The following is a 19,973-nucleotide window of genomic DNA, read 5'->3' as shown; positions in this document are numbered from 1 at the left end:
GTGGAAATGTTTATGGAAGAATCAAATATGCCATGGTTAGAGGTTGATGAGGCTCCATTATTAACAGGATAGGATGAGAGGAAAGGAGAGAAAAATGGGAATGTATAACCAATCTACAGGAAAATCCCCAGAAATATATATTCCTGTGGAAGTTTAGAAGCTAGGAGGGAAGAAACTGATAAAGATCTGGAAGGTTTTGTTTAACAGTATTTTAAAAGGAGAAGCACCAACTTCCTGGAAGAAAGCAGTAGTGGCTGTAATACCTAAAGATGGTAAAGACCAATCAGAAGCCACTTTCATATAGGCCCATTTCAAGTCTAAACCATGATAATAAAGTGTTTTTGTCTATAAATTTCTTAGTGTTTGTTGTTTTGGGCTAAGCATGCGACACTTGGCTTACTGACACTCTGCAGGATTCTGCAGATTTTGTGTTGTTATATATGTTTATGTGTGTGTATATATATATATATATATATATATATATATATATATATATATATGTCATACATATGTATCTGTATTTATATATCTATCTATCTATATATATATATATATATATATATATATCACACATATATGGGGTAGCTGAAATTCCCCTTTGACATCTGTTTAGTTGACAAAATTTAGTTGCGAGATCATACAATTCTCTGAGTAGGCAAATAAGTCCTTTCTCCAGGATTGTGCAATCTCGCAGTTAATATATATAATTAGTAAGAGTATGAGGGGTGCAGTTAGAGTAGGGGTTACTCCCTTGCAAAAATGACGTTTTGCTCTGTTTTTTAACCTTTGTTTTGCATGAGCTGAGATTCTTACTCAGCACATGCATAGTTACATGTCACCATTTGCAAAGTTGACCTTTTGTTTTTGATTTTGTGAATGTCAACTTTTGGGTCAGTTATTCCTTTTCATTAGACCTTTGTATGTATATATATATATATATATATATATATATATATATATATATATATATATGTGTGTGTGTGTGTGTGTACTGATTTTTCTTTTTAAGCATTTTGAGGTAATAAATGTTATATGTAATATAAATATATAGCATTGTTAAGGGTATTAATTGCTATATGCATTGTAAAATTTGTAAATAAATGCTATATTTTTTAATTTTGGTAGGATTTTAAAGCATTGCTAATGCCACTGTATGACATAAATAGTATGTTAATAATACCATTTCTTTAAAAGCATTTAGATAATACTCTGTATTTTTATTGTAGTGAAATTCCGGCATGCTTTTGCTTAATAGGTTATTATTAAATGAATGTTGTAATTGTCCAAGGCATGGAGTAAGTTCATTAGGGTCTCAACAGGAAGAATCATTGTCTAGTCAATCCTTATGCCTGGATGGAGATTCTCAGGAATGCAAAAGTCCTTCAAATTCTAAGAGTAGGTAGTTTTATAGTTCTTAGGTAAGTACAGAAATGCAAGCTTGGATGCGATGCTATAGGTGAAGTCCAGATTAAGTCAGAACCTTTAGCTTCTGTTGGACCAGAAGTTTGTTGTATGCTGGGCCCTTTTAATAGTGGAGTAAGTTATACATTAACCTAAGACGCTGCATTTTGTTTGGGAACTGGAACTGTAAGCTGAATAAAGTTCCATTTTTGTTTTCTTCTAGGTCCACTTTCATGAACATACTGCATCTAGTTCCAGCAGTGGACGGAAGCATTTGTGTTCTCTGCCATTTACCCATATTTCCTAAACTCATGCTGAAATGACAGATCTTGCCTTTATGCTAACAGCCCACAACAGAGCGAATTAACTGCTTTCCTTTTACATTTAAATATAGCTGTTTTTACTACAGTGCAACTAAAACTAACAAGAGTTGACCAAAAACTTTGAAGGTTTCCTGAGCTGCATTACAAGCTGCTAGAGCTTTTCTCCCTGGGCCTCCGCTGAAAATGGACATGTATCCAGATGGATTATCCCGGTAAACAAATGTAAAATAAAATAAATAAATAAATAGTCCATGAACTGCAGTAACTATGAAGTGAGCTGTGTTAGTCAGAACTGTTTGTAGAACTGAAGTAAACCAAGGAGAAACTCAGTAGAAGTCTGTTTTAAAGAATGATGGCTGTAGATGATCATTTAGTGAGTTTATAGTAGACACAGATATATTTTGACAGTATATTAATGATTTCAAAAGTTACATCACCATTAAATAAACTGAGAAAGATTACATAGAATCCTACTTGGTTATATTTGAATGCTATGCTACACAAGAGAACAGAAACAAAACTGAATTAGCAAAAATTATTTACTCTCTTTTGACTGTAGATACACTGAAAATATAATAAATATACACCCCTGGGATTCCACCTGTTTCCCTGCTGGACAGGGGCTTTCTGTGCTGACTTGTCTAAACATGGGCTAAACTCTTGGCTTGGCTTATAAGGGCCTCAGGGCCAATAGCCTAGTAACCTCCTATGATCCTATGAATGGCAAAGGTGATGCCAAAATTGGTAGGTATGGATCATTGTGGTTTGTGGAAGGGAGGCAAACATTTGACAACATTAACAGAATAATGATGATCCAGAGGGAAGCAGAATGCATGAAAGTACCACTGTTGTGGGTAAGTCTTGATGCCAAGAAAGCATTCGGCAGGGTAAGCTGGGAATTTAAGTAGAACAATGGAAGCATTTGCATTCTCTAATAAAATTGTAAGGTTGATTAGGAGGATTTATGAAGGATTGGAGGTGAAAATTAAAGTGGGTAGGTTTCTCTCTGATAGGTTCTGTTTGAGCAGAGAAACCAGGCGGGGTGTCTTGCCTCCCCTTTGCTGTTTGCATTATATTTAGAACCATTGGCAAAGAAACTAAGGGACACAGAAATTAAAGGATATGATTGGTATGGTAGGCAAAAAAATGTGGCTTTATTTGCAGATGACATTTTTATAACTGATAAAACCTAAAAAAGGACATTTCACTTTGTAGAATATTTTGAAACAGTTTTCAAGTCATTTCAGGATACAAAATGAATGAATTTAAAACAAAAGCAATAGTTGTAAACTATGTACCCATACACAAATTGGTTCAGCAATACTTATATTTATGGGGACATGATAAAATGAAGTATTTAGTAGTATGGATTAAAAAGGATTATGTTATGGCAGTTAAGGATATGTGGGAAGAGACTAAACAAAAGATAATTCAAAAACTGAGAAGTTGGAAGCTCTCTTATGGATATAGATATCAAGATACAAGCAGTCAAAATAGTTTTAGTTCCTTAAGTTTTATACACAGGTCAGGCATATTTTTATCAACCAGAAGAGAAGTTGTGAATAGTAATTAATAAAGAGTAGAAGGATTTTATCTGGGGGGTAAGACGACAAGCCTCAAGTGGGATAAGCTGATACTTCCAATAGAACAAGGTGATTTGGGATTACCTGATTTGAAGAAGTATTTCAGAGCTACACAGTTAAGTTTCCTATACAAAGCACAGGTAGAAAGCTATAATTCAAAGTGGAAAGGTATGATGATGAAATGGGGAGGGGGGGGCTAAAGAAACAAGAAGAGACTGGGATTTTGGATGCAGACCCTTAAGGAAAATAACATTAACCATAGAGCATATCATTCATAAAGTAGAAAAATGTATTCCAAGTCTAAGAAGTAAGCCAATAGGAGAGTGGAGAAAGTAGATTCTACCACTAGAGAGAGCTGCAACTAGGGGATATAGACAATAGGCAAGAGGGGCTGGAATTTACTGGAGAAAACTGCCAATGGAACTAAAGTATTTGGAGCAAGTAGAATGGAAGATGCTAAGAATTTATTTGGATTGCAAGCTAGGGAATTCTTTCCCTATCAAGGATTAAAATCAGAGGATAGGCAAAGAGAAAGGACTAAGGGTATCTTAAGCGATAGACCAACACTGGAAGAATTTTTGGTAGGATCTAGAACAGACGTTGTTAAAAAAGGGATAATTAGTAAAGCATATAAGATATTGCATAATATAAAAATCTATCAGACGTGGTTAGAAAGGATTTGGAGGAGAGATTGGATAAGCAATTCATAAGGAAACAACATGAGGCTATATATGTATGACTCCCAGAAATGTAACAGAGCCTAGATTTAGGATTTTATTTGAAGTGTTTATACCCTAAGTAGACTGCAAAGAATTTTTCCTCAGGTAGATAGCAAATGTTGGAGGTGTGATGAGAAAGAAAGAGGTAATTGGGAACATACTTTTTAGGGGTGTAAAGAGTTGGCAATTTTTAAAAATTCCTTGCAAACTACTCTATCAGAAATACTGGGTGAGCAAATTGATATAACTAAGGAAGTGATTTTTTTTGAGCTATGTCAAAGGAAAAACTTCAAAGACCAATACACGTAAGGTTCAGTTAAGGCACTTTTAATTGACTTGCCGCAAGGAGACAAAAACATGCAAATACAAGGATTTGTCTAACTACTAACAGGAAGTATGCTTATTCTTATACTATTTTACAAGACATGGCCTTCTAAGCTGATGTAATCAAACACAACTTTTAGCATTGTTCTACAGCAGATGTTGCTCAGATTTTCTGCTGACATGACTAGATTTGTGAGAAACTTTTGAGAAAAACAACCTGGCCTTGGTGACCATTAATCCGTTTACAAGCGTCTATTGTACAGTGTTACATTTCAAGGTACTCTTCTAACTCAGATACAAGCAAATGCTGATTGCAGTTCATATTTTCAAGCAGGCTTTGTACTAATTATCTGTAACTTCTACAGCTGTGTATTTTCTCACAGCACAGCAGAACTTCTTGTCTAAGTTTCATACAAGTAGTATTGTTCTATTCATTATTTTCCTAACACAAGCAGAAATCACCTGCTTCTCAGTAAATTTCCAAGGTCAGAAAGCAAATGCAGTTTGTACAGATTTATGCAGTATGAAATAGAATAAATGTGTTAACCCTTTTCAAGCTCTAAATGCACTAAGCATATTGCTAATACACACATTGATACATATTTTTCTAACAAGCTATGACACAGAATATGAATTGCCTAGACATAGTAAGGCCTTGCTGAGTCTACAACTGTACTAGAAGTAGTCAGTATAGTAACCGAGATAAAACAAGTGGATCTGGGACCTTTAGAAAAGGGTAGGAGCAAATTACATAGAAAAAAATGAACATTGTAGGGACAATAAATGCAGAATAATGTTTTGGAGGAGGAAGGAGGTTTAAAAGAAGGCAGAATTTGTATGAATGATGTAATGTTTGACCAACAATGACTGTATAGATTATAAGTGATGTATAATGTTTGCAACTAAAAATATGTCTTTATGGTTTGTTTTCATTTATTAAATCCTTCCTCGACTATTTAATACCTTATTACCATTGTTGGTATTTTTTCTTGCTGCTTTTCCTTATAACTCAGTGGTAGACTTGGTGAGCATCATTGGTAAAGTTTTCTCCCTTTAGTAGTTTTCAATATGAAAAAAAGCCTTTTCTTTTTCCTTTCTCTTTGAAGTGTGTTTTTTTATAAATGGCTGGAAAACCCCTCAGGTTTTTAAAAATTCAAGGCTTGTGGCCACAAGAAACCTTTGTTGATGCAAATGTTTCATGCATCTGCTGTTTAGGCCCAGATCATTTGAATGTCTGTGGTATTTGTAAGGCATTTAATCCACAGACCTTGGTAAATAGAAAAACAAGCTTATTTTGAAGGGTTTGCTCCCTTCATCATCTTCTCACAGTACCTGAGGTTCAACCCCCTAAGAAAACAGACAAGAGACAAAGCAGCGGCCTTCAGACACTTCCAGATCTTCTGCTCCAAGCTTGGCTACAGATGCAAAATCTCCTCAAAAACTGTCTAAATTATTAGATCCGATGAAGTCTCATCTGAAGGCATAACATTCGGATCCTACAGCTTTTAAAGCCAAGTCTGTGTCATTGAATCTGACCCACTTGAATCCAAAGTACCTTCTTTGGACCCACTATGAGTCATCTCTGAATCCCGTTCCCTCCTGTCTCCCATTCCTGTTCCTGGAGAGACACCACAGCTCCAGGACCTCATCTATTGCATCATCTTCTCAATCCCACAGAGGTTTGACTGAAGCAAATGTGGATAGTATGATGGAATTCCTCTCAATCCAAATGCAAATAGGGGTTCATCTGGCTCCTACACCATCGGGTCCAGAGACCTTCATAAGTCCTACTCCACTAATGGTGTCTCCTTATCTGATCCAACCTTCAGTTTTTGAGCAGATGGAACCGAGAGTTGCAGATACTTTCTTATCGGATCTGAAATTGATTGTATTTTATTTTCCTGTACTGTCTCTGAGTGGACCAGCTCTGAGCACGTTGGAGCTGGATGACTCTTGGAACCATAGCATCGACATCAGATATGGGGTGTTAGAGTTGACTCCGAGATTGTCGGAGCCATCCCTGCCCTTTGGGCCCTCGACCCTTGATAGCTCAGCTCAGACTCCTGTTTCAAGCAGTTTGACTTCGGGTTGGAGGGGGATGATGGTTTGGAAGCACATCTTCTCGGAGCCATTGTCTTCATCCTCTCTGGGGAATTCTATCTTTGAGGTGGTGGAGAGAGTTTTCTCTGCTGCTAGAGAAAGGATGCATCTACTATCCCAGGTTTTCACTTCCCAAACCCACATGTCTTTATGCCAAGAACCTCAACATCCTACTCCACAAGGACAGCCAACCCAAAGTCTCTAGGATATCCCTCAGGGTATATTGATTTCTTCGAATACTTCTCTGCAACATCTCACTGAAGAAGTCCCTAGGAAGAAGCAAGGCAAGAAAAGATACTTGGACTCCTTCAGGAGTCTGTCATGGAACATACTGATTTTGATGAGGGGGAAAGGTCCCCAAGATCACAACCCGATGAGGTCTCATTTGGAAGCATCCTAGAGATTCTAAAACAGAGAGGTGGCTGGTCTACTGACAACCATTCCTAAGAGGAATCAGTATTCCTGGAAGCCTTTGGATCTGGACCATCTTTCTTCTGGGTAACTCTACCCACTAGCAAACTCATTGATTTGATCTCTTGGTGGGCGTGTAAGGAACCAGACTACATTGAGCTCTTCCCCAAAAGACCAGACAGGATTCTAACACTGCCCAAGGATAGGGAGTTTGAGTAAGGGAGTACTTGTGGATGCTGTGTTCATAGCGGCAGCCACAGGGAAGGAACTGGCTGAACAAAGTGCTTCTGTTCATCCTTCTAACAGGGAGTGTAGGGTGATGGACAGATTTGGGAAGTATGTGTATACTTCAGGGACCTTTGCACTTTAATCACTGAACTATTTGACACACTTTACTAGACTTTGGAAGGATTTGATTAAAGAATTCACCAAATCCCTCTCAGTAACTATTGCTTCTGATGGCTTACTGGTTAACATCTGAGGCAGAAAGTTCTTTTGTCACTCAGATGGATACCCTACAGTCCATTTTGAATTCATCCATGAGGCTCATTTCGCATATAGCTGAAGGTACCTCAAGGGTGGTGGGTTCAGGGTTTCCATTAGGAGACATGCCTGGATGCAACCATGATTTCATGGAGCACTTTAAGTCTTCCTTCATGAATTTTACTTTTGAAAGAAGTTCACTATTTGGTTCCAATGTTAACATGTTATCAAGGTGGAGCAGGAAGGTAAAACCTTGTCTGCTGGGGGCATATGTTTTTTGATCCCTCGAAGGACTGTTTCCAGGAATCAAAGTAGTGGTCGAGAAATGTGGTTCAAAAGTCCCAGAGTCCCTTCCAAGGTCCATGTGGAGATGGTTCCCCAGAGCCAGAGGAAGTAGCTGTAATAGAAGATGCCGACCATGCGACAGAGGCAGCCTGCAGAGCCAAGGGTCTAGAGATACGCTGAGAGATCCTACCAGTGCTCCTGTAAGGATGACCTAATGTCCACCTCTGGAGGCAGTCAATGATCATTTCTTCCTGCACCAGAGACCCTGGCTACAAATTACAAAAAATTCATGGGTGCAGAGGATTATTTCTAGAGGTTATGTAATTCCCCTTTTCCTTCCTCCCCCCTGTAGAATAAACAAAATTCCTGATGATCCACCCAGTCAGAGGAAAGCAGCAGCACTAGAAATAAAAAAGCTGCTAGAAAGAGTCATCCAAGAGGTCCCACCAGACCAAGAGGAGTTTAGAACTTGCTCAGGATTCTTTTTAGTACCAAATAAAATGGGACTGGAGACCAATTTTGGATCTGTGCAATCTGAACAAGTCAATTCAGTACACACAGTTCTGAATGGTCACAGTTCAGTCCATTTTGTCATTTTTGGATCAGGAGAATTGGATCTGCTCCATATATCATCAGGATGCATGCTATCATATCAAAAATGAACAGGCAATCCAGAATATATGTTTTCAGCTGAGAGCTAGTCATTACCAATTCAGCGCTCTGGCCTTTGGTTTCACCACAGTCCCCAGGGTGTTCACCAAATGCATTGCAGTGGTAGCAGCTCACTTGAGACTGTAAGGATTCCGGTTGTTTTCTTATTTGGAGAACTGGCTCATAACCACTCTGACCAGGCATCAATGATCAAGATTATGTGCTCCAACTATGCTGTCAACTAGGAATTACTATCAGTCCCGACAAATCTCAACTAACACCAGCTCAGATATACAGTCCATAGGAGCTTTGTTCAAAATGTCTTCCTTGACAGCCTCTCTTCCTCTGCCAAGGTTCAAATGACACGATTCCAAGTCAAAAAGATTATTCAAAATTCTTTTCTCTCAGCTCAAATAATACTTCAAGACCTGGGGTCAGTGTCTGCTGCAATAGTTCTGCATCCGTTAGCAAGATATCACATGAGATTTCTTCAATGTCCATTAGCAACTCAGTGGTCTATTCTCCACCAGTCTTTATCCACCCTGATCAAGATAACTCAGGCATGCAAAAATTACCTCCTTTGGTAGATTTACTCTGATCAAGTTCTTCAAGGTCACCCCTTCATTCTTCCTCAGCTCAAGGCCATAGTGACCAGGGATGCTTCCCAAATCAGGTCGGGGGCCATTTCTTGGGAAAGTCAGTCCAAGACGCATGGTCTTCCAAAGAGGCCAATTCACATATCACCGTCCTAGAAATGAGAGCTGTTCTAGAATTGCAGGCCTTCCTAGACTCTCTCCCCTCCAGGACCATTGCTATTCAGATGGACAATGTCAGTGGTCTTGTACGTCAACAAGCAAGGAAGGAACCAAATCTTGCCCCCTTTTGTCGAGAAGCATTGAGAATGTGACAGTTGGAGATCTCATCCAGTTGATTTCTGATAGCAGTGCACATCCTGGGGAAATCCATCATGATAGCAGACAAGTTAAGCAGGTCCATTCTAATTCCTCATGAGTGGTCTGTCAACATGAAATAGCAGAAAAGATTTTCCATCAATGGGGCCAACCTTGCTGTGATCTTTTTGCATCTGCCGTCAACAAGTGCAATAGGTTCTTTGCCCTGATCCTCTCATCAGGGGAGTCACAGAGAAGGCACTGTTTTGCACGATATACCCCCTGGTCTCCTCTGCACTTTCCCCCCAGTACCTCTAATCCTCAAATTTCTTCAGAAAGTGTCACGAGTGAAGAGCACAGTCATTCTCATTGCCCCTTAATGGTCTTGTCAGATTTGGTTTAGCTTTCTTTAGCCTCATCTCCTTTGCTAGCCTTGGGCTCTGGATCGATCCCTGGACCTCCTGTCTCACCCGACAGATTCAGTACATCCGGACATTCTAAAGTTGAGTGCATGGTTACTCCAATTCCACTAATAGCTAGACAGCCCAGACTGCCCTCTCCTGTCTGTCACATTCTCTTATTTCACAAAGCTTCCACAAGAAAACTTTTCCAAAGCAAATGGAAGAGGTTTGTTTTTGGGCACAACTAAAAGATCTTGACCATTTTTCTATCCCAGTTCCAAAAGTTATGGAGTTCTTAGCTACAATTTTTAAAGAGGCAGCTAGTTCATCAGCTGTTAAGGTACAGCTAGCTGCCATTTCAAATTTTCACTTGGGAATCAATAATTCATCTTTACCCTCTTCCAAACTTTGTAAAGCTTTTGTAAGAGGTACCTTTCTTCTCAGACCTCCTTTTAAAGATCCCACTCCCCTGTGGGATTTGAGTTTAGTGTTGCAATCTTTGATCCAATCCCTTTTTGAACCAATGGCCAAGTGTGAACTAAAATATTTAACCTTGGAAACACTTTTTAGTGTCCATTACACTTTTTAGTGTCCATTACCTCTGCTAGAAGAGTCTCAGAACTTCAAGCCCTATCTTCTAAGCCTCCTTATTTGATTTCTCACAAGGGACTTCCCTTCCTAAGGTGGTGTCAGAATCCAGTATCAATCAAACTATCAACCTCCCAGTCTTCTTTCCAAATTTCTCAAAAGAGTACTTGTTGCACCTGTTAAATGTCCACAGACAGTTACATTTTTATATTCACAGGACAAAAGCTTTCAGGAAATCAGATCAGTTATTTGTCTCTCTCTTGGACTCAGAATTGGGCAAACCAGTTGCCAGCCAAATGGCTAATGGATTGTATTTGCTTTGTTTACAGCAAATTGGGGTTGTCTTTGCCAAAACCTCTGAGAGTGCATTCCACAAGGTCTATGGCAACTTCCTCAGTATTTCTATCCAGATATTTTTTGGACAATATTTGTGCAGCTGCATCTTGGGCTAACCCTCATACCTTTATTGCTCATTAAAATTAGATCTGGTTTGGTGAGGAAGAGCTGCCTTGAGCATATTAGTTGGTACTGGCACAATATCTGAAATTGTTATTGGATATGTGTCAGAGTTTTCAATTAAATGCACATGTCCCATGAAATATAATTTCTGTCTAGTCTAGCTCAGCTATTTTACCTTAATAATAAACATTTTCATAAATGTCTTTTGAAATCTATCCTCTTTTGTTATATTTTCCATTCTACATCCCCCAGATGCATCCTCACTATTGCAAATCAAGTTTCATTCCCTACCCTTAAGTAATATTCCCTGCTGAAAGCTGAAAATTTTTCCCAGATTTTCTAAAGCTCCATAATATACATTCCAACATAATCCTCTCTTGACAGTAGACCTTTACTGACCTAAATCTACCCTTATTTGTCTTTTTTCCTCTTGTATCACTATGGGAGCACCTCTAACAATTAACATAATTCCTCTCATTTTCCTTTGTCCCTGTTATTCTGCTGAAAATCCAGCCTAAATCTTTTCTTTATCAAATTCATATACTCACCTCTTTTAAAATGTGTGTTGTAGTATTGCTGTTTACAGTCTGTATTTCTTAATATAATTCAGTACTCTTGGATGTTCCAAAGTATTATAGATAGTGTAGCCATCATGATATGAAGTTATTATTTCTATCTAATATATATATATATATATATATATATATATATATATATATATATATATATATATATATATATATATATATATATATATATATGGGTCTACCTGAAAGCGCCGAAATCACAGAACGCCGACAACGGAGAAGACTGACAGTTGAGTATCCCGACACTGAGAACACCGACATGTTAAGATAAGTGTGCGATAGGGACAGACGTTAGGGTCAGGGTGTGGGTAAGGTAAGTGTGTGATAGTGACAGACTTTAGGGTAGGGTACGGGTCAGGTAAGTGTGTGATAGTGACGGAGTTTAGGTTTAGGGGCGGGTTAAGTGAGTTAGGGTGCGGGTAAGGTAAGTGTGCGATAGTGATGGACTTGAGGGTTAGGGGCAGATTAAGTGAGTTAAGGTTAGGGTACAGGTAAGGTAAATGTGAAATAGTGACGGACCTTAGGGTTTGGGTTAAGGTTAGTGCATAGATAGTTGTGTATGTAAGGTTTAGTATAGGTTTGTAAGGTTTTTGGTGTGCTTGTGTTGTGTGTGTGTTTTTCGGGAAAGGTATTTGTTTTGTTGATTGTCGGGATTTTGGTTTGTCGGGCATGTGAAGTTTGTGCTTTTGAAATTTTTTTTTTCGTGTCGGTTATTTCATTGTCTGTGTTTTGGCATGTCGGTGTTATCAGGTAGCACCATATATATATATATATATATATATATATTTATTACAACTTTTTTAAATGTAGTTTTCCAACTTTTATGTTATTAATATTTGGCAAGTTGATTTTTTATACAGTTGTTTCTTGTCATCTCCACTTGAACCTATCTTGCATTTTACAAGACTTTGTTTTTTTGTTTAAGGACATTCATTAAAACAAACACACCCAAAGATTCACCCCAGAACCTATTGACTTAAACACACAAAACTATGTACATCTTAAAATAAAGTTTAATCCTCATGATGAGAATAACTGTCCAAGATCGACAGCTGTACTCACAGGCATTACCAAAACTAAAATTAAGCTTATCCGTGCTAAGGTGCATTTTATAGCCTGTGCTCCTACTTAGAGTAGTTGATGTCTACTTTTGTCTCATCTTTATTGCCCTTCAAGATGTGAAAAACAGCTTGTATGCTTTCAGAAAACATTAACTTTTAGTCTTAAGAAAAAAATTTGCTGGCTATCTTTAAGTAAAATTAAATTCTATACTGCTCTAATAAATGCATTGATGTATTTACATACCAGAAAAGCTGTGCTCGTATTCACTTCCAATGTTTGCAGACTTTACTTTTTTACTAAGCTATTTGCTCCTGTACTTTTTCATTTTATGTTTTTCTCAGCCATATATATCTAGAAGTCTTGATTTAATGTCTGTCAGCTTATCTTTATGGAAACATAACAGAATATACAGCTGACCTCAGCCGGAATTGTAAACTCACACTGAATATTTATTTGCTAAAGGAAAGCTTTTTGTTACATTCACAGTATTCTCTTATTTTTAAAAAGTCCACATGCTTATACAAGAAGTGTTATTGCATTAAGCCAAGGGCATTAATCCATTTGACTATGCAGAAGTAAGAGAAAGCAACTCAACTCTACATATATTGTAATCATTGTACTTTTATACCCATCCCCCACCCCAAGATTACAGCATATTAATTCAGGCATGCTTTTATCTAGTTTATCTTCACTTTTACATTGTAATGCCTTAATTTCTTAAAACTAGAAAAAAGTACTTGTTTGCTGTATGAGATAAAAATACTAAAGTAGTCATTAAAAATGCTTTACTGTATAACATGTAGTTTATATCATGAATACAAACAATAACAAAAATTCTTCTGCTTATAGTTATTCCTTTCCACACTTCTAGTATCCTTCTAAACATTAATGGCATGAAGTGGGGTATATGCTTTTTAGTCATCCCACAAATTTAACAAAGTCAGTAAAAGCCCAGTCTTTCTTGACCATTTTGTCTTGTAAAGTCATCTTTCACAAATGTGATTGATGCATTATAATCTCACATTTATTCACACATTTCACTGTTGCTGGTCTTCTTCCTGTTCATCTCCATCTCCCAACCCCATACTCTGGTTAAGTCCAGGGCACATCTGGTTCTTCTAGTCCCCTCCAGTGCTGTGCTTCTGTTTTTCAAGTATTTATGATCAGAAGATTGAGAAGAAGCATCCCCTTCTGTTTGATGGCTTACTTTTTGTTGGACAAACTTTTGTATTTTCTTCTTAGCCTGTTCTACAGAAAAAAAATGACTTTGATCCTCCAGGAAAAAATATTCTGAAGACAGCCAGATATAGCATCTCGAGTCTCACACCTACCTCTCAACATTCCCTGATTGCTGGAATAAATTTGTTTTTGATCTGCCTTGTATACAGTGAATAATCATTTTCCACAAACACACTGCTGTCTCCAGTTTTTAATACTTTGCCCTGCCCTTCTACCACAGTTTTATCAGGATCAACTGTTTCTGCTGGTATGTATGCAACTTTACTAATACAGGTCTTGGCTGCTTTTTTATTGCCAGGTTTGGAGCATACACAGGATATGTCCTTTCAGTTAATGAATCTTGCTGTGGAATACCAGTCCAGCTAATTATTTGTTTCTTCATAAAATCAATACAGTATTTTCCTTCCAGTTTCTCTGGTACAGCATAACATATTAGGTTTTCTGTGTGTGCACTGTCCTCTAACTGTACAATTTTTGGACACAGCTCTTTTTGAGCATTCTCATTCTCAGCTAGCCTTTTCTTCATTTCAGCCTCTGATTTTTTTCAGTTTTATCAGTTCATCTGAATAGCTGTTTAAAGCTGCTTCCATATTTCCATCCTGTTGTTATTTGAGTTGATATACTCCTTCAGTGTTTCATTAATTTTAATCAGCTCTGAATACATTTAATTTTTCCTCAAAATTACTGGAGGAATCTTTATCAAAGCTGGAGCTTGAAATGCTTTGCACTGCTTAGCTTGCAGGATTCTTCCCAGTCATATTCATTTCACTTTTTCTAGTTGGTTTTATTTCAGGCTCTTTAAGTTTCATCTTTTCTGGCATCCAGATAGTGTATTTACTAGCCATTAACTGATAGTTACTAAAACTGGCAGAATTACTAGTGCTTATCTCTGTTCTGTTTTTAGACTGGGAGATCTGAAGTTAAGCTGCTGATCAGTGCGCAGCCAACTTGAGAGCTCCCTGTCCTCATATGATTTTCGTAGAACAGAAAAACGAGATTAAGGTGAATTCTTTTTTTTCCACAACAGAGACTATTCCTCTTCATCTTTCCACCTTTTCTCTGAATTCACAAAGAATTCTGTGAAGAAAGACAAAAAAAAAAATTCATCTTGCCTTAGGTTTGCTGTCAGGTATCAGTGTGCTATCTCAATGCAAGGTAAGGTAAGGGCATTTTCCTTGGCTGGAGTGGCAGCAAGTTGCACTTGAGAAATTAGCTACTGCTTTAGATCTACTTTTCCTGCCAAGTCTAATAACAACTCAGATTTGATCATAACAATCATGCAAGCTCAAATTGATTAGGTGTATTTTGCTAAGTGGAAGAGTTTATCCATTTTGTGTAGAAGTACCCCATATTGCTCCAGTCATTTAGCTTTCAGTCTTTTCTCAGGCACCTATTTGATTTGGTTCTCTGTTTTTTGGTCAGGATGTATGTTTCTGGTATCTGTTTGCATCATAATCCTGTGAAAAGTTAACTATGCCCAACACTGGGTGGTAAAGCAGTACCTTAAAGGGGCTCTATCTTTGCACACCTTTCACATGTTTGCAGAATTTTCATTTATTGGACTTCTTCATCATGGCTGACAGAATTGCTTGTGCCCTGGTTAACTGGCTAGTTTGGCAGTTCTGAACTTCTTGTCTTGGAAAACATTTTTGTTTCTTGACAACCATCAGCTTTGCCCACAGGATCTCTGAACTGAAGGCCGTTATCAATAAGGAGAAATATTTGGTCTTTCACAAAGTGTGGGTGTCCCTTAAGATTTGCTCATGTGTCACTTAAAGTGATTTCATAACTGTCCTTTAACCAGTCCCTTTTATCATAACTGCATTTTCATTTGCCATCATTCAACTTGCTGCTTACTGGAAAGTACCTTTTCAAAGACAAGTCCTCAAGAAAGGGTATTGAGGGACTTTCATTGCCTGAGCAAATCTTATTTGGGCAGATTGCCAAGTTTATTTTAGAAAAAGGATAACTATCCTTTGGAAAACAAAATTCTGTCAGTGTCTTCTCCACCAGGAACGTAGCTGCTTCCAATATTTGTTACATGAACATCTGTATTGCAGACATTTATTCTGTGGCTTGCCGATTGTTGCTTCACAACCTCACCAAGCATTATTTTTTGGACCATTGTTGCAGAAGTCTGGCTTAGTTTGACATAAGTGTTTCAAATTGTGACCTTCTGAACCTTTGCTTTTTTATTTTATCATGGTTTATTCCCCTAAGGGGATTTAATTTTCACTGTTTGGGATTCTTTCCAACAGCTACCCACTGCATAGGAACCTCAAAATCATATATAGCAGATGTGAACTCACCATGTTTGCTGACCACAGAGAAAACCCTGTTTTGTTTCTTTCAGATTGTGTTTACTCAGTATTGAGGGTCTGACTGTGGAGTGTAGGTCTTGAACATGCCCTCCTAGTGCCTTACATCACAATGTCAACATGTAAAGGAGCTGCTGTTCTAAGAAGAAGAGTTAGAGATATTTAGAATTGTGCCAAGCAGGAACTATCAGAAGAGGACATCCCTGCAGCTACCCATTGCAGGGGGCCTTCTCACTTATTGTCTCATAGTATCTGTTGTTTTCATCAATGCCAGTCCAAGCAGTATATTTTTTAACAGGACAGTCCTGAAAGGACCGCTGTCTAGACTGAGACTTGGTTCCTAATGGTTTAGTCCAAGGATTTTTATCTGTGAGTTAGTTTCTACTCTGTTTGGATATTTAGTTTGACTGCTTGCAGCAGTTCTTTAAATGCTGAATGCTTTGTTACAGTTTAGAACTCTTTTTAATGTTTGTATTCTTTGGGGTAATTTTAAATTTGTGTATGAAGAAATTACTGCTATTGCTCCTTAAATGTATTTATTCAAAAGTCTGTGTGTGGTATGCACTTTGTGTATTCAAAGATCATTTACTGATTCCCATAAAAGTACAGAATTCACGCTAAAATTAATGTTTTTGATTTTATGCCAGAAGTAAATACTGTGGTCTTTCCCGAGTATGTAGGATCAAATGTTTTGTTACAAAAGAGACAATAGTACAGTTCAGGAGTCTTGTTTTGGAACTTGGACTTCTGTTAGTGTTTTCTGGTGTTGTGTTTGCTGGACACTAGAGGAGTAGGTTTTGTGATAGATGGTTCTGTTTCCGTAAGCATAAGTGACCACTGACTTAATGCTTCACATGTACAACTTCAGAATTGGCGGTCAAGACTTTAGCATGAGGGTCAGAGGGACAAAAATCATCTGTGCTGTACACAAAAATGTACAGAGTGAGGTCTGCATGGCATTGTGTGATCACTCATGATTTTGGAGGATATAGAGGTAGAAGTGACCTACAGTGGTGGAAGTAAAAGAGTAAACTGGTACATTGCAGGTTTCGCTTGAAAAATAATACCCACTACGGTATGTGTGATTTTTTTTTTTTCATGTTATTTAGTAAGAGCAGCCAGACCATGCAGCCTACATGAGGTGGAGTATAGTAAATCAGAGTAAAATCTTCAGGGTGTGATGTATCAAAATGAACAGGATGTAAAACAAAAAGGTATGTGTTTGTGTTTTGTGAACTGGTGTGCTAGGATTAACTGTACAGCTCAACACTGCTGTGTTTCAAGAGGATGAATGTTGTTTTCTGTTTTGGTTTGTTTTTTCCTCTTTTCTCAGACAGCTGAAGTTACTGTTGTGTTTTCAAAGTATTTATTTTCAAAGCGTATTTAGACAAGTAATTATGTATTTGCTTGTAATTAGTAAGAACAATTTGCTTCAAGTACATGTTTGTATTCATTTTGATGCTTGTGTTGCATAATGTAGGACATTAGTAACATAATACTACAGCATTAAAAACTGCGTCTGACATCATTGTTTTGTTTTGTTTCTGCCAGCTGGTCATTCCTTGGAGCTGCTGGAGCCACTTGTAAAGTTTCAGATCGGATTGAAGAAACTTGGCCTTCATGAAGCAGAACATGTTCTTCTGATGGCCATTTGCTTACTTTCTCCTGGTAAGGTTGACCTTTGCTTTCTCTCAACATGTTTCTACTGTGAATTCCATTCAGCATTTGCCTGGTATCCTTACCAGTAGTCTAATTGTCTAATTCCATCCTCAAACATACCTATACACACACACACACACACACACACACACACACACACACACACACACACACACACACACATATATATATATATATATATATATATATATATATATATATATATATTTTCAGTGCAGGATTCCTGTTAATCTTGAGAATCAAGGTATACAGAAGGCTTAAAATGGGTTTCAGGAGCAAGACTGAACAAGTAAAATGTGTAACACAGTATATAGACTGCAGCTGGCTTCAGAGTGTAATAGAAGGGGATTGCACAGACAAATCATGGTTTTCTCTGACTGTGTTACTTTGTCCCAGTGTACCAAACTTCAGTTGTCTTTGCCTTCCATTTGATTACTAGGTGTTGTTTTTTAAGGCTACAAGTATATTGCTTGTGAGGCTTGTATTTTTTGTAGTTGTTTTATAGTCTCCTCACCTTTAATTTAATGGAATTACAGTAATGTTTTGGATTCCAGATTCTGAAAGGACATGTTTCATTTGTGACATTTTCACTGCTACTACAATCATATGGCTCACTGTTACTCTGCATTCAAGCAACAGAGAGATCAGAAGTGAGACCCATGTTGCTATGCAAGTGTCCAGATCTGCCACCCTATTCCTGGACTTCATTTTTAGCATGAAAGTTTTTGATCACTCATGTCACTTAGCGCTGCATTTGTAATCTCTCTGACCTCATTTGTCTAGGTTAATGACTTTTTATTTTGCCAGGAAAAAATAGTTAAATTCCATCAAAGAGGAGTACACCCCATGTTGATTGCATAATACTTTTATTTTGAACTGCAGTATCTCTAAGTGACCGTGTTTACCAGACTAACACATCAAACTTTTCTGTTGTAGATCTGAATTGATGCTGCTGGGTTATCATGAGCATCATCAGCCCCCTTTTCCTCATTTTCTACATGAGGTCAGGGTGTTGTCAGTTTTCACCATCGCTCGTTCTCTTTATTCAGTGCTACTCTCTCCTACCTTCAACACTCATGCCTGACTGTCTCAGGTCTTTTCTCACACAATCCATCCACCTCTTTGCTGAATGCCCTCATTTCCTCTTGCCTTCTTCCTGTCTGTTCCAAATCTTCTTCACCAGATTCTTTTGCTTTTCTGCACATTTGCCTGGACCACTAATCTGTTCACTTTGACCTTTTCTGCAATCGGCGCTACTGTGGCTTCTGCTGTTATTTCCTGATTTCTTCATCAGTCTCACTGTGCATCCTGCTGCCCATCTCAGGCACTTCATGTCCATCATCTCTTGCTTCAACTACTTTGCCTTTACTGCCCAGGTTTCTGTACCATGCAGTAGTACTGTCACACCACTGTTTTGTACACCTTACTTTTCAGCTTCTTTTGCCCTTTTTCTGTCATACACTACACATGACACTGTATGCCAATTGGCTGCAGCCCCTCTCATTCTAGCTTTAACCTCCTCATTCAGACATTCCTTCTCAACCACCCCTCCTAGACACTTGAAGCTGTTAACCTGTTCCATTATTACATACATACATACAGATATCTCAAGCATGGGCATTAATACCCTTCTAGACTACCAGTATACCAGGACAGTTGTTCCCATAATAAGCATCCAGGTTGTTCTTAAAAATATCTAAACTAGTGTTTGCTTTAATGCAGTTAGGTAGTCTGTTCCATGCATTGGCTGCTCTTTCATAGAATCAGTTAGTACATTTTTCATTCCTATAGATGTTTCGACACGTCTCTTTAATGACTCTACTACTTTTTGATAACCACAAACATTCCCAGAGGTAGTTGTCCCTATATACCTAAGTAAGATCTCCTCTTAAATGTCTGTAAGAGACACTGTTACAAGTTCAGATATTTAGTCTTACATAGTAACGTACATTTTACATCCTTGGACGCCCTTGGTATATTTCCACTGTACTCTTTCCAATTTACTTGTTTTCTTATAAGGTTTTCATATTGTTATTCCATACTCAGGTTTGGGTCTAATGTAATTAACAATGACTTCATTTTTTCTGATTTCCTAGATTTTATACATCTTTTTATACAACTGATAGGTCTGTAACTATCATTAACCAATTGGTTGATATGATTAGAAAAACTCAAAGCTGGATCTACCTATATACCCAGGTCCTTAAATGAATCTACAGTTTCAGTCACTGTGTGCTGTACTAAATATTCACCTTTTAGTTTGTCTGCCAAATATCATATGCTTACTTTTTGATGTATTTATCAGCATATTATTTTCCTGTGCCCAAATGGTCAGTTTAGTCAGGGTCTTTTAAAGACATGCCCTATCTGTAATACATGTAATCAGTTTACCCAATTTTAGGTCATCTGCATACAGACTGTAGAACACCTTAGAAGAAAAAGAAAGGTCTGAAAGATGCAATCTAAACA

General features: G+C 37.8%; 1 protein-coding gene across 1 annotated transcript in view; it reads left to right on the top strand.

Annotated features, from left to right (window-relative positions):
* VDR (vitamin D receptor) overlaps nucleotides 1-19,973 on the top strand; it is a 1,187,212-nt gene that overhangs the window by 1,155,112 nt on the left and 12,127 nt on the right. Inside the window, exon 9 of the mRNA XM_044083873.1 lies at nucleotides 17,376-17,492. Within this exon, the coding sequence (XP_043939808.1) occupies nucleotides 17,376-17,492 (117 nt within the window). The remainder of the gene's footprint in view (nucleotides 1-17,375; nucleotides 17,493-19,973) is intronic.

Source organism: Protopterus annectens, chromosome 9.part0 (assembly GCF_019279795.1).
Source record: "Protopterus annectens isolate FY-2018-M chromosome 9.part0, PAN1.0, whole genome shotgun sequence".
NCBI lineage: Eukaryota > Metazoa > Chordata > Ceratodontiformes > Protopteridae > Protopterus > Protopterus annectens.
The sequence above is the reverse complement of the archived record's forward strand: the minus strand, read 5'-3'. Positions and strand labels throughout refer to the sequence as shown.